Source organism: Brachycentrus maculatus, unplaced genomic scaffold (assembly GCF_059751285.1).
Source record: "Brachycentrus maculatus isolate JH-2025_06_01 unplaced genomic scaffold, ASM5975128v1 h1tg000017l, whole genome shotgun sequence".
In the NCBI taxonomy this organism is placed as follows: Eukaryota; Metazoa; Arthropoda; class Insecta; order Trichoptera; family Brachycentridae; genus Brachycentrus; species Brachycentrus maculatus.
Window position 1 is genome coordinate 2,137,452 of NW_028280771.1, and position 24,306 is coordinate 2,161,757.

Below are 24,306 nucleotides of genomic sequence, written 5' to 3' on the forward strand. Positions count from 1 at the left end.
TTTCCGCATTTTATTTAAAAATATAAAAGTCTTATAAAAAAGATGTTTATTTTCGTATTCTTTTCAATTTCAGTGTATACCTAGCTTAAAAGTACCTACTTGTAAAAAATGGGATATGTTATTTATATTAAACAGCCATAAACTTTTAATGATAAAATTATCACACATAGCAACATTTAATAGACGCATGCGCAAACGTATGTGACGCTTATTTAGATTGTTAAGGTGGTATCTCATAAAATTTGATGCAAATTCAGTTGAGTTTGGAAATTTGTCCGGGGAACATTCGTCATGTCTGTCGCTTATAAATTGAACGATTTAGTTTGGTAGGTTTCCTTTTAAACTTTCCAATTCGTTTTAGATCAGTATAAGTTTAAAAAATATTTTATTTAGAATATTTAAAAAAATGTAATTTTCGCTATTTTCAGGGCAAAAATGAAGGGGTTCAGTCCGTGGCCAGGCCGGGTAAGTGTTAAAACCGTTATTTATTTTGACAATGTATCAATTCTCGAGACTTTACCTGCATTTTCGACATCAATTTTTCATTACCGCACCACTTTTCAACTTGTATTTACAATCTGACAACATTTCAAAGTTTTTTGACTTTTCGCTTGTCTTGAGTAAATATAGAGCGGGAAAGATAAAATTTATATTTCACGGGGCGTAGTCGGGTCACTTTCTTTTTCTTTCGACCTTTCTAAAATTTATTAAATCTTTGTTTGTTGATATGGGGATGTTTTCATGTCAGTTGATTTTACCTATCCGTCAAATATTCGTATCAAAACATAACCCTAGTTTTTCTGTACGGAATTGTTTCGTGTTCGCAGGTAGCCCAGCCGACTAGTGATATGAAAACCCCGTCTAAAAAAAATGTACCGACGAAGTGCATCTACTTTTTTGGATCCAACAATTAGTAAGTAACATTGAAAAAAATATTTTAAAATTATCTCTGTATTTGCACCGGCTAAATAAAATGTGTCAATATAAAATTAAAGTAACACTTTTTTTATTGACATATTTTATTTATTTATTTTTTTAAATATATCTCATATATTTTATTTTTATTTTAAACAAAAATCTAAAATAATTTTGCCGCCCAAAAACAAAGATGTTCAAAAAACAAAAGACTCTCAAATGCGAAAAATAAAGTTGACTCCATTCCTTTTCCTTATTTATTTATTTGTTGTTCCCTTAGTTAATATTACTTTATAAAAAAGTTCTATATTATTAACATTATACTTTTTTATACCTTATAAATCAATCTTAAGATTATAATCAACAATAATAACAAATACTACAATCTTATAGGTACAGATACTGGATATTTTTCACTCATATCTTTGAAAAAACGCCAATTATTTTTTGATCAGCTGTAAATAATGCCCTTTACTATTATCAAAAGTTGTCAGTAAGAAAAATCAGTCAAAATCGTCAGTCAGTCGGTAAAAAATTGGCAATAGATTATTTGTGGAATAAAAAATTGGTTGGCTATTTGCAAATTGGTTAGTATTTTTTATTGGATGTAGGTTAGTTTATATGAGCGTTAACATGATTTGGTAAAGTTAGGATATTTATTCAATATTACCCTGGACTGGTACCTGAAGCGGAGGGCTGATCACCTTTCCTTCGTGTGTAAACGATCAAGATAACACTGCGTTTATATGACGCAGTGCCCTATGCACCATTGGGGTGCGGATAAGGGTTTTATTATTTATTATTATTAAAGTTAGGATATTTAACTTGAATCCATAACTCCCGGATAAGATGGAACATAACTGGAATATTTAGTTTGGCAATATTTATGTCATGAATAAATGGTGAAGTGTATTATTATTATTGGGAAGTAAACTCAGAGTGGCTCGATGATTTGGGGGCCACACGAGCTTAAGTACTCTCTTATGGTAGAGAAAGTCCAAGAGAAGTTTCTGAGGTATCTCTACATGAGAGAGTACGGCTATTATCCTTGGCTCTACCCGACCCAGTTTCTCCAGGATATGGTTGGCTACAATAGTTTAGAGACTAGAAGGAATGTGTATTTGATTACGCATTTTTATCAATTGTTGCGCGGTATGATCGATAATTCTGAAATTATCCGGAACATTGGTCTGTATGTTCCCGATAGTTACCTAAGACAGCGTCGGCATAGATTGTTTCATATTCCTATACACAGGACCAACCTGCCGATGTTTATGCCTGTAGGAAGAGCTACCGCTATGTTGAACAATATCTCATTGGATATTGATCTGTTCCACGTGTCTGAAGGAGTTTTCCTAAGCGGGATTCTTCTACACTTTTAGCAAGAGTATTCTTGCTTATTTTCAATTTTAATGTATACGCTTTAAATTTCAAGTTTGTAATGTGTATGTTAATTGTAAATAAATAAATTGAAATTGAAATAAGAATTTCATTATGACTCTCTTTCTCACCAATCCAAATTTTTTTTTAAATAATAATAATAATAAAACCCTTATCCGCACCCCAATGGTGCATAGGGCACTGCTTCATAGGAAAGGTGATCAGCCCTCCGCTTCAGGTACCAGTCCAGGGTAATATTGAATAAATATTACAGTGAAAAAATCACTTATATTTATTTTACCCCCCTTGGGAATTGAACCCGGGACCTCCAGAACGGTAGCTGAGCGTGCTGACCATTACACTACGGAGGCGGACAATAAATATTAGTTCTAAATTTTTTATAGCTCAAATATTGTTTTTACGAGTTGCCTCTTGTTCTTTTGCCTTAAATAATCAAAATTACAACAAATTATTAGGATTTATAACGTCGATAGATACTACATAATTTTACAACTTATTTGACAAAAAGTGTGTTTGATGTAGGATACATAAAATCATTGATAAATAGCAAAATTGTTTTTATAACATAATCGTATTATAAACAATTGAACGAGTGTACTGATTTTCATTTAAATATAGGTGGGTTGTGTTTAAAAACATACACACACACATAATCGATAAGCAATTTATATATATATATATATATATATATATATATATATATATATATATATATATATATATATACAGTCCGCCTCCGTAGTGTAATGGTCAGCACGCTCGGCTACCGTTCTGGAGGTCCTGGGTTCGATTGCCAGGGGGGGGTCAAATAAATATAAGTGATTTTTTTCACTCTAATATTTATTCAATATTACCCTGGACTGGTACCTGAAGGGGAGGGCTGATCACCTTTCCTTCGTGTGTTAACGAACAAGATAACACTGTGTTTATATAATGCAGTGCCCTATGCACCATTGGGGTGCGGATAAGGGTTTGAAATTGAAAAAAAAAAATATATATATATATATATATATATATATATATATATATATATATCTATACGTATATATAAATTCATGGTCTTTTATTTTAGCAACTGACCAGTTGATATTGTCCATTACAGGCTTGGGTATCAGTAATAATAACACATAATTAGGATACAATCCTTTTATTCAACAGGTCACTATGACATTACAAGAACAAGTGTGTACAGTCTCCTTTATGTCAATGTCATAAGGGGTCGGGTCTAATAACATAAACATTCCCACGTACACCCTTGCCCTGCCATAGTTCAAGTTGCTAGAATTATTAAATATTATAACCTCTAAAATAATAAAAGTCATTGATTGTCTTATTTATTCCCGTTTTATTTTTATATTGTATGTTTTACATTTTTGATTGTTTATTTGTTTTAATATACGTTTTTATAAAAATGTTTTGTAAAAACGTCTCTCCTAGGATAGTTTAGTAATCTAGGATTGACCACCCTACCCATACAAACATAAGTAATATGTCCACTATATCATCACCTAAACGCAACAAGACGTGTCCCGTACGTTCAGGTACAAATATATTTATTCAATATTACCCTGGACTGGTACCTGAAGCGGAGGGCTGATCACCTTTCCTTCATGTGTAAACGATTAAGATAACACTGCATTTATATGAAGCAGTGCCCTATGCACCACTGGGGTGCGGATAAGGGTTTTATTATATTATTAAACGCAACAAGACGTGTCCCGTACATTCAGGTACAAAAAGTATACCCGCAACACAGAAACGTTTGTGATACATCAAATTGTTCCTACTTGTCCTACGCATACAAATATGTCATACGGTACGTTTAGCATTTCGATCGAGGTCAATATCATTGGCTACCTATTTTTGCAATATTTGCATAATATGTCGAGATTATGTTGATTGATATATTACATTTAATACGAAATATATTTGTAAAAATATTCATTAGAATGTCATGACAATTCCGGCAACATCTTATGCTTAGAGAACCTTGCAAAGGGTCATAAAAAGGTATATTGTTTAAAAAATTATATGATATATTGTAAATAAGTATTGCTATCAAGAAATCTTATGGAGAAAAAAATAGCGATTTTTCACCCACGTTTTAGATAATAACCCAAAGGTTGATACAGTGAGACGTCTATCTGTCGTTTCTCGAATAATCGTTTTCCCGGATGTGTCGTTTATTTCTTCTACCCCGAATTCATTTCATACAAAAATAGATAGCATTGATCGTTTCTATCCACCATTTTACCGCATTCGTTGTTTGAATGACGCTACATATTTGATATAATTTGTCTGTTTTTTTTTAACTTTTTTTTTCAATTTTCTCAATTTTGTTACATTCGACGACAGTATTTCAATGTCTGGGATACAGACTATCAAAAGCTTGTGTGATGGATACAGCAGAAGAAGTCTGAAGATCTTTGGGTTCTGTTCAACTTTGTTTTTTTTATTTATTAATTAATGCATTTATTTACATCTAAAACTTGTATTCTTAAAATTTCAACCTGCCAATGGTTATGCAGATTGGGAGGACGGTATTTTTAATAGATCGTATGTCCTTGTGTATTGACTTTCTTATCCCGCATTCATTGTTTTCCCGCATTCATAGTTTATTTCAACAGGTCCCTTTAAAAACAATAAATTCAGATTCAATTGTTGGGTAGTATTTCCAAAATAAAACAAGTTTGTTGGATTGAATTATACATTTATTTATGTGTATGTTAATGTGTTTGATAATGTCCTAAGAAGACAAAACGCGTCAAGTATTAACATATACATAAATAAATGTAGAATTCTATCCAATAAACCTTGTTTTATTTTGGATATATTACCCAACAATTCAATATGCAATTCTACCAACTGTCTGCAGTTACAATAAATAGATTGAGATTTGACTGTAAAGGTGGGGACTGACCGGAGTATTTCGTCGTAACATCGCTCGCGGCGAGTGTTCCGACTATGGATGTAGCGCTCGGCTCACTGTACTGACTATACGAATGCTCGCATCATGACGTGTTACGTTACGATGAAATGGCTCCGGTCAGTCCCCACCATAAGAGATTTTGAGGAAATATTATTTGTGTATTTTGTTTCTTGAATAATATAATTAAATGTCATGAAATTTTGTTTCCGCAGTGCATGGATAGAGGAAGCAAATCTCAAGCCTTTCCATGAGTTCCGAGAGCAGCTCATCAAGTCCTGTAAAACCGCAGCGTTCAAGGAAGCCATCTCCCAAATCGAGGCATACATTGAAAACCCCGAGGTAACATCTTTTAACAATTTTTTTATGTGGCTAACTAACTATCACGCCACTTCCAGGCAGTGAGAATACATATCGCTCACTCCTTTCAAGAACATCAAAAATCAAAAAACTTGATTTTTCAGGAGAACGTTTTTTAAGTTTAAAAATGTAACACAATGTATTAAAAATAAATATCAAGCCACTTATTGAACTTTTTACTGTGCAACAGATCTTTTTTGGTAAAACCTGATGGTTTTTTCTCCATTTGAAAAATATTTAGTAAATTTAAAAAAATAATTAAACAATACCTTTTCTTCAAAATGCAAAAACAACACTTTCTGCCCTGTAGCGGGTAAATATTAAGTTAAAAATATACCTCTTTTGCTGGGATATAGTACATTTTCTGGGCATTCCGAAAACATGCACAACTAAAAATTTACAATTTTTTTTATTTATGACGTTCTTGAAAGGAGTGAGCGATATGCAAACAACTTCGCCTCTTTCACATGTACGAGGGGATGCATGAGCATCTCCTCAAACATTTCATACATTTTAACCTTTATCCGTTATCCGCCTCCGTTCTGGAGGTCCCAGGTTCAATACCCAGAGGGCGGTCAAATAAATAAAAGTGATTTTTTTCACTCTAACATTTGTTCGATGTTACCCTGGACTGGTACCTGATGCGGAGGGCTGATCGCCTTTCCTTCAAGTCTTAACAATCAAGATTACACTGCGTTTATATGATGCAGTGCCCTATGCACCTTTGGTGTGCGGATAAGGGTTTGAAGAAGAAGATGAACCCTTATTCGCACCCAATGGTGCATAGGGCACTGCAACATATTGACGCAGTGTTATCATGATAGTTACTTACATGAAGGCAGGGTGAACACTCCTGCGCTTCAGGTACCAGTCCAGGGTAATATTGAATAAATATTAGACTGAAAAAATCACTTATATTTATCTCACCCCCCTGGGAATCGAACTAGGGACCTCCAGAACGGTAGCCAAGTGATCTGACCATTACACTACGGAGTCAGACATAAGGCTCCTCATAGATACCTGCCGATTATTCCAACTCCTGACTTGACCACTTTCAAGTACAGTAAACCCCCCTACAACGTTGAGATAAGTCCCACGTTATCGGAGAGAATGTTATAGGGGGTATATCGTAGTCATACAGGAGAAAGTGACCAAGTGCATTTTTTTACAAAACCGTGATCATTAACTGTTTGATATCTTACTAGCTTAATATTGCCCTGAAAAAATCCCAAAGGATTTTAAACTTGGAAGTATAATATATTGATTTGTTAAAAATTACTAACTGCATTGATGTTTATTTTCTTGTCAAGCAAAAGTGACTTAAATGGGGCCTCCTAAACATTTTGGTGTTGGTAGTTGGTCACTTTCTCCTGTACGACTACGATATGTTTATAAATTATATTTTAATTTAATAATGACTCATTTCAGTTATTTCCGCTGGTTAAAATGTAAAAATACAATTTAAAACATCAACCCGCTATAATGTTCCCTCCGATAACGCGGTAACATTATAAGGGGGCTTACTGTATTTAAAATACTTGACCATGCCAAGTTTAAAACTATTGTCCCTATTGCTAAAACGTGTTTCCCGTTGTAGTGATGTATTTTTTTTATTTTGCCAGAAATTCCTGAGCACAACAGCTGCTGGTACTGATGACACCGACGAGCGGTTTGATAAGCTCAAGGACGGGGTGTCTGATGATGAGAAATCAAAACCATCGCCCTCTAAACCGAAAAAGGTAATAATGAACTATTATTTATTTTTTATTTATGCACTTAATATGGAATGATTTACTTCTTCATACGAAAAATGCACCATCTCTTATGACTTTCTAGGAATGTCTCAATATTACTATGTACCCTTGGAACCCTAAGGGTGTTTGTGCACTACACGGAATTTTACCGTCCGGCACGTCAGTTACCCTATAAAACGAATGGCTTGCGCTTTTGACCATCTTTCTTCGGATCGGTGCTCTTGATCAGTGCGCGAACACGTTGAACATAAATTCGATCACGCTAAACTGTCTTAGTCGCTTTCATTTTTCAAAGCCGGACTGCCGGACGGTAAAATTCCGTGTAGTGGACAAACACCCTAACAGCTCTTTTTTTGTTGAAATAAACAGCTTTCTCTAAAAGAAATTAAGTATTATATCTATTTTGAACAATTTGCAACAGTGAATACATAACAAAGAGTACAATAAATTAATAAAAAATAAAAAAATATATAAATTTTTTTTGCTAAATTGTGTTGATATATTTTTTTACAAGACAACTAACACAGACTGCTGTAGAACTGCTTGTATCTCGTATCCTTGGGTATACCAAAGTTTTTTGTTTTTGTTTTTTCAATAAATATATATATATATATATATATATATATATATATATATATATATATATATATATATATATATATATATATATATATATATATATATATATATATATGTATGCATATATAATCATCTACTCATGAATATAAACCACACTACTTAAATTTCGGAAGTTGTGTTTATCCTTTTAATTGACACCTTCTTTAATAGCTTCTATGGTTGTGTTATTTTTTTTTAAATACCTGTTAACTGCCCTACACATACGAACGTACGTGATACGTGCGGGTTTTCTTCTCCATTCCGCGCTAACCCATATGCCCTACGCGCACGAGTAAAGATATCTGTTTTAAAAATATTTAATGCGCACCCGATACACTGACAAATTTTTGTCCAGTTTCATACCTTACAATATTTTGTGACAACAAACGTGTTGCTTGTTTATTAAAAATATGCCTGAAAATAACCCGAAGGTATGGTGGTTAATACCCAGACTTCCATATTCTTCATCTACTAAAAATATATCTCCCGTGTGGACAAAACCCAAATTTCTGAACAAATATTTGGACACACTCAAAATATATCATTTCTTAAATAATTACACGCAATTTGTGGGAAAAGATTAAATCCAGGATTCACTGTATTAATGTTTTTATATTATTATGAGAAATAAAAATACTTTGTTTTTTGATCCACTTACATTTTTATTAACAACCAACTAGTTTCGGCAACAACCTGTTACCCTCTTCAGGGTTTAATTTATGGCGAAACACATTTAAAAAAGAAACAGTGTACATGTGTATTGGGTTTCGATAAGGATAGGGGTGGGGGTAATGGTGTTTTAAGGAAGGGGATAACTGTGTTTAGGTTGGGTTTGATTTTATGGGAAAAATATTAAAAATGGGACTTTGACTTAAGTTTATTTGATTGTTAATTATATTTAATTTCTGTTTAACAGCTTTTTTTTATTTCTAAAGCTTCCATATTATAATTTTAAGTAGTTCTGTTATTAAAATGTAAAATTTCTATCCTATTTTCAAAATTGAATGAATGATTATTTGACAAGATTTGGTCAGCGAATTGTTGGTAAAAATGTGAGTGGATCAAAAAACAAAGTCTTTTTATTTCTCATAATAATATATCAATATGATCCACAATGTTAATGCTTCAATATTCAAAACATTAATGTTTTTGTTTGTTTTTCTTTAGGAAAAGGCCATCAAGAGGGTGTCTACCATTACCAAGCCCGTAGTTGTGAGGAAGAGAGCTAAAACCGACATAACCTCACTGGACCTCGACAAGGACAACCAGAATGAATCCATGCTTAACCATTCCTTCAAGAAGTCCTCCTCTTCCTTGCTCGATCGGCCCGCAAACATCAACAGACCCGTGAGTTATACCCGTATCTCCCATTATAATTCATTTATCTGTCTAAAAGTTTGACCCTAAAAATTTTAAAATTAAACTATCTGGAACAAATCTCTCCCCCTCCCCCCCAATGATGAAATATCGCTTACTCCTTTCAACAACGTCATATATCAAAAATTGCCAATTTTCAGTTGTGCATATTTTCTACTATATCCCAGCAAAAGCGGCATATTTTTAACTTAATATTTACCCGCTACAGGGCAGAAAGTGTTGTTCTTGCATTTTTTAGTTTACTTATTTTTTTAAAATATAATAAATAATAATAAAACCCTTATCCGCACTCTAATGGTGCATGGGGCACTGCTTCATATAAACGCAGTGTTATCTTGACGTTTACACATGAAGGAAAGGTGGTTAGCCCTCAGCTTCAAGTACAAGTCCAGGGTAATATTGAATAAATATTACAGTGAAAAAATCACTTATATTTACTTGACCCCCCTGGGAATCGAACCCGGGACATCCAGAACGGTAGCCGAGCGTGCTGACCATTACACTACGGAGGCGGACATTTTTTAAATATACTTAATATTTTTCAAATGGAGAAAAAACCTCAGGTTTTACCTAAAAAGATCTGTTGCACAGTAAAAAGTTCAATATGTGGCTTGTTATTTATTTTTTGTACATTTTATTACATTCGTGAACTTTTAAAATGATATCCTGAAAAATCAAGTTTTTTGATATATGACGTTGTTGAAAGGAGTGAGCGATATGTTAACAATCTGAATTTAAACAATAAAATGCATTTTGGACATGTCAACATAGATGAAGAAGAATATGCGTGTCATAGCCATGCCTGTGACAGGTCGTAAGCCGTGTAAATGCCCAGACTTCAATATTCTTCTTCAACTATGTTGACATGTCAAAAATGTAGACAATAAATCCCATGTGAAGATAATCTAGATTTTGTGAAAAATTTAAATTGTTTTTTTTTTTTGGTCAAAATCTTGACTGGGTTTTGGGAAAATATAGCAACTCTATTCTAACACCCCTTAATCTGAGGTATTTATACACATTGCAAGTGTATAGGTTACACAAGTGAGTACGATTACAGGTATGCGACCTCGAGTGCCCTTGCCATGGCTGTTATATATTTTTATTTTTTTCTACATACTATTCCTTCTATATTTCTTTTCCCGCATAGCAGTAATGTCCCTAAGCTCCTTTACTTTCATCATTTGTATCCTGTCAAATGTTACACTCCTCAATCCAAGAATATGGAATTCAGGACTAATGAATGCAACTTCCTACTATAGTCAATGATTAGGTTAATACTCTGTCAATCCACTGCAGTGCCCTATGCACCATGTGGATGCAAATAGGGGCTGTATTTTTTTTTTTAAATATTAATATTTGTGTTTTTACTATTTATAAGAATAATTCAATTTCATACTATTTCTGTGAGCCTGAGCGGCTCAATATTAAAAATAGGTAAGAAATTGTGGTAGAGTGGGTTCAAACCCAGAAACTCTCACTTGAGAGTCCGCGACACTAACCACGGGACCACAACCGACACAATCAGCAAAAGAAGGGGTTGAAAAAATGATATCCGCCCATAATGGTACAGGTACACATGCTACTAATGAAGCGTGCTTAAAACAATCATGCTCTTTGGCTGTAGATATTTGCTTTAAATAAGCATGCTTGTTTACATACACCGATACTAGCATACTCATAAGCAAACCTGTTCTGACGCGCTCAGAGCACACCCCTTCCACCCGCGCTGCAGGTAGCATGCTCAAAAATCGAATGAATGCCAATTTTTGAGCACATTCGAAATAAGAATGCTTATTCTAGCAAAGTATGTACACACATGCTACTAAGCAGCAATTGCTCAATAATTTAGGCAGGCGCTGTGGCATAGTTGGGTAGACGCTCGACTGCGAAACTGGCGTCGCGGGTTCGATTCCCGCCAATTGCAAAATGAATTCAAGAAAGATTTATTTTCAATTGGTTTGGGTGTTTGTGATGTGCTTTTCACATTTACCTTCCCTATCCTTACTATCCTACCTGCAGACAAGCATGTAAAATAGATGCTTTGCGGGTATTCCTTTAAAAAAAAAAATAGCATGTTTACATGTTAAAAATGAGTATGTTGTATCAAGACCTTAAGTCAGTCACAATTGTAGGAAAGGTAAGCGTCCTTGATGTAGCCGCTGCACTTATTATTCCTCTCGGTATTACAAGTCCCTCCGGATTGTCATCCTCTATGCTTGAAAAAGTAACAAATCTAAGGGAGCCGAGTTTTCGGTGTGACACGGCTCAGAGAAATGATAGACCTTGTGAGTTTATGGCAGTGGACAGTTGTATAGAATCTCCGTATTATGGACATTATTGTTTTTTTGGATGGGAGTTGCATTTATTTTTTACCTTACTTATTATGTACAAGGTTTATAGATCAATTATTGGATTTTGCTTACTTAGAAGTAAGTAGACCTAAAAACACCTTTTTATTTGTTCTGTGTTGTGAAAAGGAGGGATAATTTAGTGTGGGCCAATCAGGAACTTTTCAGCATTTGCTCATTGCTGGGAGAAAACCACGTAAAAACTCCTCATGTACCGTGGATTTTTTTAAGATGGTAGTTGTATTTATTATTTACCTTGCTTACTGTCTACAAGGTTTATAGATCATTAAGTGGATTTTTGTTTTTTCTAGCTAAAAAAAAATTTTTTATCATTTGATTCAGCAGTCTCTTTGTGGTAAAATCTATCCATTTTTAGTTTAAGTTTTACATAGAAATAATGGTATATACTATGTAAAACTTAAATAAAATATTTTTTTATTTTATTATTTTAATCTGTGTTGGGAACAGGTGGGATAATCAAATGTGACCCAATGATAAAAATCTCACCATTTGCTCATTGCTGGCAGGAAAACATAAAACTCAACAGGAGAAGCCGGACTGTTGACTGTCGTCAACAGACCTTCCGTTCCACTAGAAGAGGGTTCGGCATTTTCTCCCTAACATGGTTTATGTTCTGTTCAGTTTGTTTATTTGCGTCGGGGCTGTTGCAGGACACACCCTTGCTGGATTTGGAGAACATCACGGAGACCCTGAAGGGGAAGAATATCCTACCTTCGCAGATGCGCTTCGGCTTCCTGGGGCTCGGCATCATGGGTAGCGGCATAGTCAAGAACCTGCTCAACTCCGGGCACAAGGTGGTCGTGTGGAACCGCACTGCTAGCAAGGTCAGTCAAACTTCCATCGTCACTCCTCATTTCAATCATTACCTACCTTTACAGCATAATTGGATCAGCTTTATCAGAATCCATACATCGTAACCTGAACAATTTAACGAACCGACTCTTTGTTATTATTATATTTTTATTGATTGTAAACACATGTGTCGAGTTGTGGTCCCGTGGTTAGTGTCGCGGACTCTTGAGTAAGAGTTTCTCGGTTCGAACCCACTCTATCACAATTTGATACCTATTTGTAATAATGAGCCGTTTAGGCTCACAGAAATTGTATGAAATTTAATTTTTTTTGTAAATAATAAAAACATAAATATTTTTTTTTTTTTAAGAAAAAAAAATGTTTTTGGCGGGCAGGTTTTTCATCAATTCTGACCCTAATTATACTAATTACCTACAAGTGGACTTTTTTTATGAAAAGGCTTTGAAACATGAACCATTGAAATCGTCTTCCACAATGTGGATATTAACACACTATGGATGGGAAAGGTATATCTACCCGTTTGGTAGATTGATGCTTAAGAACGAGAAGGGTATTTTTACCTTTTGCTCCGGCCTCATTTCAAAGTCAGAAAATAAGGAATTACATATTTAAGGTTTTTATATAAATATTATGTACCAATCTCTTTGTTAAAGTCTTAACTATATGCACATAATTATCAAATCCCGTCGCTAGTGGTCCGCAGGCGTAAAAAACACCCATCCTAAATGTGTTTACACATTGATGTCGGGTGGTTTTTTCATCAACCCTGACTCAGTATTCTAATCACAAGTTCAATTCAAACCTATTTATCATCTGTACAATGTTTTTTGGCATCTCTCGCGCTCTACCAATAGTATGCAAATAGAAGGCTTATAAGCATCTCCCGCTCTCTGCCAAAAGTATGTAAAAGACGCTTTTAAGCGTTTCCTGCAAACAATGTGTTGAGAGTTCTTATGTTTTTTAACCACATCAGCTCCCTATGTGGAGCTTATGGAGTCCATCAACGGTCTCCAGGCTTTTCTGTCGGCCGCCAGCTCCCTTGCATCCTCCCAAGTCAGGTCCGCATCTCGAAGTTCAGACGAGAACTGCCGACGAATTGTCAGCAGTGTTTGTCCTGGGCGGACATAATTAGGAAAAATATAAAAGCAATTCAAACACAACGAAAAACCATTAGCTTCCATAAAAAGTACAACATTATATATATATATATATATATATATATATATATCCCACGGGTAATTTATTCCTTATAAAACAAACATGCCTTTTGGGTAAAAGGCAAATCCATTTTTTTTTCCAAACCTTGCGATATAGTGGGCAGGAGGCAAAGTGTAAAGTTTCATATGGCATACATAGTTTATGGAAAAAAAACTTAAATGATTTTGATAGAAATAAAAATAAACTAGAAATAAGATTAAATTAGAGATATAAAAATATACTACCTGTGCCCGGCCACGCATTGCTGTATTCAGTCTGGTTAAATGAAGAAGAAAGTAAATAGAATGCATACATTTCTAATATGAATTCACAATGAAAATATTAGAAATCCATGAAAAAATAATGGAAACGAAAAAAAATACGATACAGCAGGTGTCAATATGAGCAATATCAGGTGCTGTTGCGCTCAACAGATGGCGCTGCCATTGCAGTAAAAAAACTTTATTTTTTTTAATGTCTTCTATACAGCAAAAACCATACAAAAAAATGAAATAAAATAATATAAAAACGCAGGTAGGTATTCAATCAAAACATTGTATCAAAAATTCAAAGCAATTGGTGAATTACATAAGGAGATTTAAGATTTTGAACAAACGATATAAGAAAAATAATAAACAGTTGAAAGCAGCAAGTCAAGATAACCTTAATGATCTCATGCACTGGGTGTACATTAGGGACTGTATCCACTCTGCTGTGGCTCCGATCGTCTCATTTGTTGAGTTTGGGATGCGCTGCCAGAGACTCCATGATCCATGACGTAGTGTAGGGACAGGTGATTGCACTAATTACGTGCGTCCACAAATCTCCACTTGTTGCTCCTCAAAAGCTGCTTTTAAATAAGGATGGAAATTAAATTAACTAATCGCTTACTTGATTTCAAATTTTATTCTGCAATATTCACAATGCTATGGAATACAACATTTTGAGTGTGTCCAAATACTTGTTCACAAAATCTGGATTATCTCCAATTACAGTTATTTTCATATCATTTTTTGACATCTCATCAAAGATGAAGAAGAATATGGAAGTCTGGGTATTTACGGGGCTTACGACCGTCATAGGCTGGTTTAAGTGATCACTTTACACTTAAAGTGTAAAGTGATTATAATATATTATAGTGTTTATTATATTATAGTGTTTCTCATGTGTGTGATTATAATCCGGGATTCGGATCTCACATACTAATATAAGAGTTTCTGCTTAATAAAAAGCTTCTTTACATCTCACCAATAGATGTCTCTAGTGAAGTTTTAGTGATTCATGAACAAGGTTTCTAAATTGGTTCATATATATAGAACTTCCAAGAATTTGAGTAGTGTGGTTGTCAATAATGGGTAGAATTGGTGAATGTTACACGTGTGTAAAGTGATCACTCAAACCAGCCTATGACGGTCGTAAGCCCCGTAAATGCCCAGACTTCCATATTCTTCTTCATCTTTGATGAGATATCAAAAAATGATATGCTATGGAATGCTTATTACTATGTTTATATTTATAAATAAAAAGAATTGATCACGTGGCACTTTTAATGTTACAAATTTTATGGTTGACACTAATGGTAACTGCAGTTTGACCTGATCACGCTAATGGCAAGTGACGAGAGAGATCGAGTCATCCTTGCTTGTATTATTTTGAGAAATAAAAATACTTTGATCCACTCGCATTTTTATTAACCAACTAGTTTCGGCAACAACCTGTTGCCCTCTTCAGGGTTTAATTTATGACTTAATAAAACCCTGAAGAGGGCAACAGGTTGTTGCCGAAACTAGTTGGTTATTAAAAATGTGAGTGGATCAAAACACAAAGTATTTTTTATTTCTCGAAATAATATATCAATATGATCCACAAAGTTAATGCTTTCAATATTCAAAACATTCTTGCTTGGCCTATTTAAAACTGCGATCTGGTGACGCCTAACTCACGTCTGTCTGCGGTACATTTATCTGTGGTCCAGGACCGCAGTAGTAGAACGGGGATTTACTAGGATGAGAAGTGCAGCGGTTGGTTTATTCTTATAGGCTATTATTAACCGAGCTTCAATCAGTTTGTTACTTCTTGGTTGTATCTCTTGTGTGTCGGCTCTTGACCCCTGAGTAACCTCAAGTTTATCACGTCATTTTCAATGTGTTAGCCACAGTCATTGCGTACAGACTCTTGACACCGCCAGATTTTAGGTTCATTATTTTGAATTTTTCACTGAATGAATTTCACCATATGAAATTCCTGTTTGTTATTGTTCTTTTAGATCACATCCCCAAGCATAAAATGATACATAAACAGATGATCAAGAATTGTTCATCACAAAGTTATTTCTTCACATTTTTGGGAATGCGCATGCGCATGAATGCACATGAATTCGCACAATGCGAATTCATGTTTCTTGGGCCCAAATTGTGAGTGAAAGAGCCCAAAGAGTAGCAAACGTGTGGTTTTAAATATAACAATTTAACACTTGTATAAGACCACTTTTTTAAGTATATTAATGTAAACATAACTTGTTTCAAGAACTACAGATGTTCTCATCAACATGTGATGATGATGCATATTTTTTTCATTAATAAATGTTTTGTTTTTATGTTATCCCATAAAGTTAATCTATAAAACTGATAAATAAATTGTGGTTTTGACCAAATATTCTCAAAATACTGTCAGCTTAAGATGACAGTTTTCATCATGCAGTCACATTGTGGTAAAATCTACCCATTTTTAATTTAAATTTTATTTGGTAAATACCACTTTTTAAATAGTAGTATTTACTGAGTTAAACGTGAATTAAATTAAACAAATTAATATTTATAAATCTTACAACATTTTGAGTGTGTCCAAATACTTGTTCACAAAATCTGGATTATCTCCAATTACAATTATTATCACTTAAACCAGCCTATGACGGTCGTAAGCCCCGTAAATGCCCAGACTTCCATATTCTTCTTCATCTTTGATGAGATGTCAAAAAAAATAATTTATAAATCTTAGCGATCTCCATTACTATCTTAGCAATTCTCCATTTTATAACATACTAAATAATTTTGTTTAATATAACTACATACCCTATAATTACTTGATTATAATGTCGACCGTTTTCAAAACAAATATAGATTCTCCTTCTCCTTTTCAAAGTTAAATTAGTCTTTTTATGGTCAATCAAATGGATGTTAATAAAATAAACATTTATATTTCTCAAAATAGCATTTATTTTTGTAGACAACAGTTAATGCTAAGAAAAATATTCATTTTATGAAGTGGGCATTAATCACATACATTATAATAAAAGCAAAAAATGTAACTATAATTTACGCATGTATAAATAGATACTTTTCGCAATTATGTTTAAAAAAAGTGTCGATTTTTTACATACTGCAAAAAAGACAAGTCAATCCTTGCTAATTTTAAGCGCAAGCTCATTTGAATAATTAAAAAAATTATGCGGGTCTCGTAAATTTATCTGATTAACACGTTGTCGGCGGGACATGGCATTTGCCGTTTTTCGCGGACTGTCGGTCAACAGCGGGACACGGCAAATGCCGTTTTTGTCGAATGTCGGTTATCGGCGGGAAACGGCAATATACGGGTTTGTATCAGCGTGAAATAAAACGCGTTGAAGGGTAATCTGCTACCTGGGTGCTAGGCGACAGTCTGTTGACGTTATTCGAGATGCCTTGTCCGGATTGGCTAGTGTGTCGCTTGTAAAGGCACCGCCAGAAATTTAGAGTTTTTATGCGATCTCAATCTCCAGTTTAGTTTGAGTCATTTCACGTATTGGACTATTTTTCATACCGCTCGCACTGTTTTGTTTACTGTTTGGTATTTTATTATTTTAATATATTAGCATTGTACAGGGAATGATACCTCGGAAGGGAAGACTATATTTAGAGTTTACAATGCTTCTAAAATTGTGAAATACGGAATACTTAATTAAAAATTATGATAATTTATTTTTGATGATCAAATGTCATTAGTGATTTCTTAGAAAATTTCAATCGAAAATATTATTTGGTTTAGAAATTGTAATTTTAAGAAAGCGATATATTTTTGCGCTAATCGCGAAAAACATCCGCTATAGGCTAGAGTCTATTGTTTGAAGCGCCCGACTACAATGTGTTAATTTAATTTAAACATTATATTTCAAAGTTTAAAACTTTTTTCTGAACTTAAGACTATGATTCAGAAGTACTGAAGTATTCATGTCAACTTATTTCATATAGAGTTAGTCAGATTTTGTGGAGTTCTCACAATATTTCCTTTTTATTCTCTGTGTAACGCATACAATAATATGAACACATAATTCTGAACAATCATTCTTTAATGTTGCCTGCAGCCACTAAAGTGCAGTAATAACATATTACACATATCACACATATTTGAGAGAAGCATGCAAAGAACTCTAGAGATGATACTGGAATTATTTTCTAGGTTTTACATTCTATTATGTTAGAACTTTATACATGAATCTCCCAATTTCTTTAATTAATAGAACTAAAACTTTTTACTTTTCTCCAACCGGTTTCAACAATCACTTTGTTATATTCAGGGATGGATTTGTACTAAACTTAAAACTATGAAATATTCATAGTTAGGTGAGTAGGCCGAATAATTCACACTTTTATGTTTAGTGCATATTATTTATATTTCACAGTTTTAAGTTTAGTACATATCCATCCCTGAAGATAACAAAGTGCTTGTCGAAACTGGTTGGAGAAAAGCACCAATAATAAATATCAAGCTGTAGTTTTACTTATATAAATATCTTTATTCCTCTCGTCTTTTTTCAACATATTGAGTTTGTTTTTCCAAAATGTCATAGATTAAACCAAAAATGATGAAAATGTTATCGCCATGTAATTTCAACCAATGATGTTGCCAAAACATTAAAAATATTTTTTACAATTTAAATTGTGAAGTCGGTACAACATTTTTTTTTTCTTTATTTAAAATTTTTTTGCATTACATAGCATAAATTCAAATACAAAAAATATTAATAAAATATAAAAAATGAATACAAAAAAAAATCCCACAAAGGCATGGCCTGTGTGTGGGCATACAAAATAATTTAGTCATAGTAAAGGGTACAAGGGTATAGGTTTCTAAGTAGAACTAGTTAATACAAAATACAAAAAATAAATAATATAATTTTACAAAAGCTTGAAGAAACTATTTGAAGAAAACCACAGATTTCGCTAAAAGTTATATATTTTCTAAGTAAACTTAACAGCCCATACTCTCATCGATACTATTTTAAGACTTATTCTGTTTCTTTGTCCGCCTCCGTAGTGCAATGGTCAGCATGCTCGGCTACCGTTCTGGAGGTCCCGGGTTCGATTCCCAGGGGGGTTTAATAAATATAAGTGATTTTTTCACTCTAATATTTATTCAATATTGCACTGGACTGGTACCTCAAGTGGAGGGCTGATCACCTTTCCTTCATGTGTAAACGATCGAGATAACACTGCGTTTATATGAAGCAGTGCCCTATGCACCATTGGGGTGCGGTAAGGGTTTTATTATTATTATATATTATACCATATTCTGTTTGGATGATAAAGTTTATCCTTGCTTTATGACAGAATTAGTATGCAATAATTTTTTCTAAACTTTATACGCATCCAGTGGAGCATAGGGCACTGCATATCAAAGTAATGTTATCTTGACCATCTTGGCCCAAACGCACTAACTATTACAACTACTGAGGCGGGCATGCAATAAAAATAACATTAATTTTTTTTCTTTCATTAATTGATTCAGAAGTCACTTTGTGGTAATATCTATCCATTTTTAATTTAATTTAAGTTTTACTTGGTAAATATTAATATTTCTTAAAATCTATTGTGACACGTGTTTCGATGCATCCCGCATCAATTTCAAACACTGTATATGTATACAATCACCATATATTTGTAATTAATATTTTTTTCTTTCTTAATAATTAATTCAGAGCCTGGAATTTTGGCTGTACCAATTAATTAGACAAAGTATACTTGTGTTTATTATAATATTTTTCATAGCAGATTATGAGATTCAATGGAATTCTCAATTCCTACATATTTATAATAATCACGACTAAGTTTGGGAATTCTTTAATGCATAGGTTCTCAAAGGGCGCGATATTGCCTTGCAGTGGGCGCTGGAGATATATTCTCTAGTATACTAGAAGCCCTAGAACACAGTGGAGGGCTGGGAAGTGGGCAGTATATTTGTATTCCTCTCCTCTTTAAGGGGACATTCTGGCAATTTCGACTCAATCGACGAAACATTTTATCAGGGGGTGCTTTACTAAAATAGTTTAAGAATCTAAGCTCTAGTGGCTTGAGTAGTCGGGGTCAACTGTTTCGTACTTCGGGCGGGAATTCTGCAGGTATAACACAAAAATCTCATTCTGTACACGCTGTATCTTTTTAGTATGCAGGTGTAATTGACTGAAAAGCAGTATAGGCACACTTCTTCTTCTCCGTCTTATTCCTCATTGCTGAGGGTTGTGACCCTTGCAGAAGCAATGACTCTTCTCTAGCTATCCCTTGACTGCGCTGCTCGTACTCTCCAACCACTGAGGTCCCTCCTGCTGCCTTAATTTGATCGGTCCATCGTGTGGGGATCTTCCTCTCCCTCTCTTTCCCTCCAGGCTACCGATCACAACTAGTCGTTCCAGGATATCCTCGTTGCCACGCGCAACGTGTCCAAAGAACTGGAGAATCCGTCGGGTACAGATATTGGCCAGAGTCAAGCCATCCAAGCGTAGTTCCTGGCGAATGGACTCATTGGTGCGTCTAGCTGTCCATGGAATTCGGAGCATGCGCCTCCAACGCCACATTTCGAAGGCACACAGAATAGTATTTTTGTATTGAAACTGGAGAATGGACAATTTGCAGCAGTCGAGGGTGTTTGCCCTGCCTGCTTCTAGTTTCTATTTCCCGCTAAACAGTTGGTAAATGTTTTTACATGCACGGAAGATCACTACTCTTTAATTAAATACTGGTATTACACCATCATTATGTATAATTACATTTAGAAGCTTTTTACAATTTATTTTTCAATGAATTAACAACATCAAGAAAGTCTCATTTTTAAGGCTAATTATCTCTTATAAGCTTGTCAGATAATGTGGTCATACATTTTTTCTACAGACTGTAAATAGCAGCTAAATTTCCTATATTATATTTAGATACTTTATGTCATCCAAAGGCAAGATGTGAATAAACTCTGCCCCCTTTCTGCATACTCGATATCTCCAACGACCTATTGCAAAATTTTAAAAGATGCAGATTATGTAGTTTTTTTTTCAGATAGTATTTATTTTTGTAACACTCATTGATTATTTTATGTATTAATTGTTAAATCAACACACAGATTTTTTGAGTCTACTATGTTGTATTTTACTGTTGAAAAACACATACATCATTCGTTTGAAAATGCATAACTAGGCGAAACAATTACAACAATTAAACAATACTAATTTTTATTAATTGTTTCGGCATTAACTTTGTGGTAAGACATGTTACAATGATTAAAGAAAACACTTGTTTTTTACCACTTGAGTTTTATTATAGACTACATGTTACAGAAGTTAAACTTCCATCATTCAGGTCTGTATAACAACATTATACAGACCTGAATGATGGAAGTTTAACTTCTGAAACATGTAGTCTATAATAAAACTCAAGTGGTAAAAAACAAGTGTTTTCTTTAATCATTGTAATATTAATTTTGATGTGTTTTTTAACAATAAAAGTAGACTCAAAAATCTGTGTTTGACTTAAGAATTAATACATAAATTAAAATGGAGTTCTACAAATTAAACGCCAAATCAATAAACTCATTATTTTTATTCCGTCTCTTTGTTGTCACATTTTTTCTTCTCCAACCGCGGTTGTATATAGATCGCTGAGTTTGTATAAGTAGGAAGGAAGTGGTTACATTTTTATTGAAAAAGAGTAATCTTTTCGACCAAGGTATTTATTTACTTAACTCTTTGGGGTATTGTCATCTCTCACATCCACTTTTTCTATTCAGAGTTGTCATCGGAGTTGCGTTAGAGTGCGATGAATGTTTTCTTCTGTCTGAAAGATATTGCTGATTTTTTTTAAACATCTGGATATTCGGTAAATATCATTTAACAGATAGTAAAATGTGGTTATCATAATATCCTATTTTTACGCTGAAATTTTGACACAAATTTAATGAAAATAGTGTTATTACTGGGATTACCTGGCATATCAAAGTAGGCTGTTTGCTCATGGTTCATAATGTGTTGATTGATTGGTGCCTACCAGCATATTTTTGTTTTATCAAATTCATAATAATAAAGTATTCATTGACTGAGTATCATTGATCAATAGGGTATTTTTTTTGTATTGAAAAAAACTCTTCTTCTAACCCTTATTTGCACCCAATGATGCATAGGGCACTGCATCGTATTAACGCAGTGTTATCTTGATTGTTACTCGTATAATGGCACGGTGAGCACTCCTGCGCGTCAGAGAGTAATATTAAATAAATAAATATTAGAGTGTAAAATCAGTCAAATTTATTTTCACCCCCCCTCTGGGAATCGAACCCGGGACCTCCACCACTGTACCTAAACACGCTAACCATTACACCACGGAAGCGGACAACAAAACAAAATTACAATGATGTATTGATTTTATTATCATTTTACAATTTTAAATGGATTTTGTAAATTCATTTCAAACATGAAATTTATGACTTTTGTCATTTGGATAAAAAATTGGGTAATACCTAGAAATTGTAATAGTGCAATCCCGCAGCAGTTGACTAAACACAGAAAATTAAATCGTAACACTCAATAACAGTTGATCAATTTAAAATTTCGTAAGCAGTGCTAAAAAAAACTTGTCTTTGTAAAAAAAAAAAACATCACATATTTCCCACTGAGAATTTTGTCTGTTGAAATTGCTAGATGTTTGATTTTTTAATAAACACACTGATTTTTTAGCGTGTGTTTGAAGAATCATGATGTCATTTTAGTTTTTAATGTGTGTATCTTGATGCTTGTGCGATTTCATTCTGGATGTTTTTTTTAGTATGTACAAAGCAGTCGATAATTCTTTGATGTTTAAAAAAAAGTTGTACCTTGGTTTTAGAAAAAAATGTATACAGCGAAATTCGATTAGTGTCATCCAAGGGAATGCCACATTATTCATGTCATTAAAAAAAAAACTATTTTTGTCAACATTTTTTCAATCTTAGTAAAAAAGCCAAGCTTAAATAATTTTCATCAGACCAGATAGGTTTATGTTAAGGTTTTGTCTTAATAGGCAAGATCTTCCATTTATGGGAATATGCAATATCCCTTTTCCAGTTAAAATACCCATATTAGATATTTTGAAAAACCATTGTGTGTCATTTAATGAAAACCGAGAAATACTTGGCACGATCAGGTATGCCAAATAGTTGAAAGCGGTCAGGTTAGGAGTCGAAACAATCGGCGGGTATGTATGAGGAGATGCATGAACGTGGAAGAGGCGAAGAATGTTTGCAAAGACAGAGTGGTGTGGTGTTCTATTCTTTCTGCCTACCGCGGTGAAGCGGCGTGATGGTTAGTTAGTTAGTTTTTTTAAATTGTGTTTTGTATTTCTGAATGAAGGATTTTTGTCTTTGGATATCAGGTTTTAGTGTCTAAATTGCTCGAGAAATTCATCCATTTTCAAATAAATTGTCAGGAGATTCAAATACATCCTTGATTGTCCTCATTTTATTATATGATGTTATGTATACCGTAACCAAAAATATAGAAGACCTCGTGTATATGAATTTGACTAGGTGTTTTATATTCATCATTAGTGAATAAAATGGACGTATTATCCACTTAGTGATGCTTGTTGCTCTTACATGTTTAAAATGTATACTAACACACTAAAGACGGGAAAGGTATTTCTACCCGTTCGGTCGATTGATGCTTAACGACGGGAAAAGTATTTTTACCTTCTGCGCCGGCCTCATTTCAAAGTCGGAAAAGAAGGAATTATTTAATGTATTTACATGAATATTATGTACCAATCTCTTTGTTAATGTCTAAACTATATGTACACAATTATCAAATCCCGTCGCCAGCGGTCCACAGGCGTAAAATACACATGTCTGATGGCAAGATAAGATTCATGTCCAATTAAGATAAATTGTTATTGAGGTATTGTATTTATCTATATGTTAAAAAAATGGATTTTGTATTAATTGTGAGGCATAGAGATATTATTTTTCTCAACTTTTTAGAAAAAGTGGATGATGAGAGACAATTTAGACCCGAAAGTTCAAGTAAATTAAACTATTTTGTTTTATTATTTGGTCGTGAGATTTATTTTTATAACATTATTTTTTCTTTACAAAAATTCAATAACATCATTGTATAACACTTAGAATATATCAGTAATGACAATTCTCGGGATAACTTCAACATGCACCAACGGAAGATGTCAAGTTTCAGTATTGGATGAGTTTAACCCTTGCAGTCCAGTAATATACTATATTATCTATTTCTACTGATAAATATTATATCTTTATAGTTGGAAATCATTAAACGCTAATTGATCTAGTATTTACT

At 33.7% G+C, this 24,306-nt stretch overlaps 1 protein-coding gene across 1 annotated transcript in view; it reads left to right on the forward strand.

Annotated features, from left to right (window-relative positions):
* The first annotated feature begins 222 nt into the window (after positions 1-222).
* The window catches only part of Ndf (Nucleosome-destabilizing factor), an 84,100-nt gene continuing 60,016 nt past the window's right edge, over positions 223-24,306 (forward strand). The window contains exons 1-7 of the mRNA XM_088266646.1: positions 223-326; positions 429-465; positions 828-913; positions 5,458-5,584; positions 7,225-7,341; positions 9,142-9,321; positions 12,374-12,547. Coding sequence (XP_088122772.1) covers positions 292-326; positions 429-465; positions 828-913; positions 5,458-5,584; positions 7,225-7,341; positions 9,142-9,321; positions 12,374-12,547 — 756 coding nt within the window. The 5' untranslated portion in view covers positions 223-291. The remainder of the gene's footprint in view (positions 327-428; positions 466-827; positions 914-5,457; positions 5,585-7,224; positions 7,342-9,141; positions 9,322-12,373; positions 12,548-24,306) is intronic.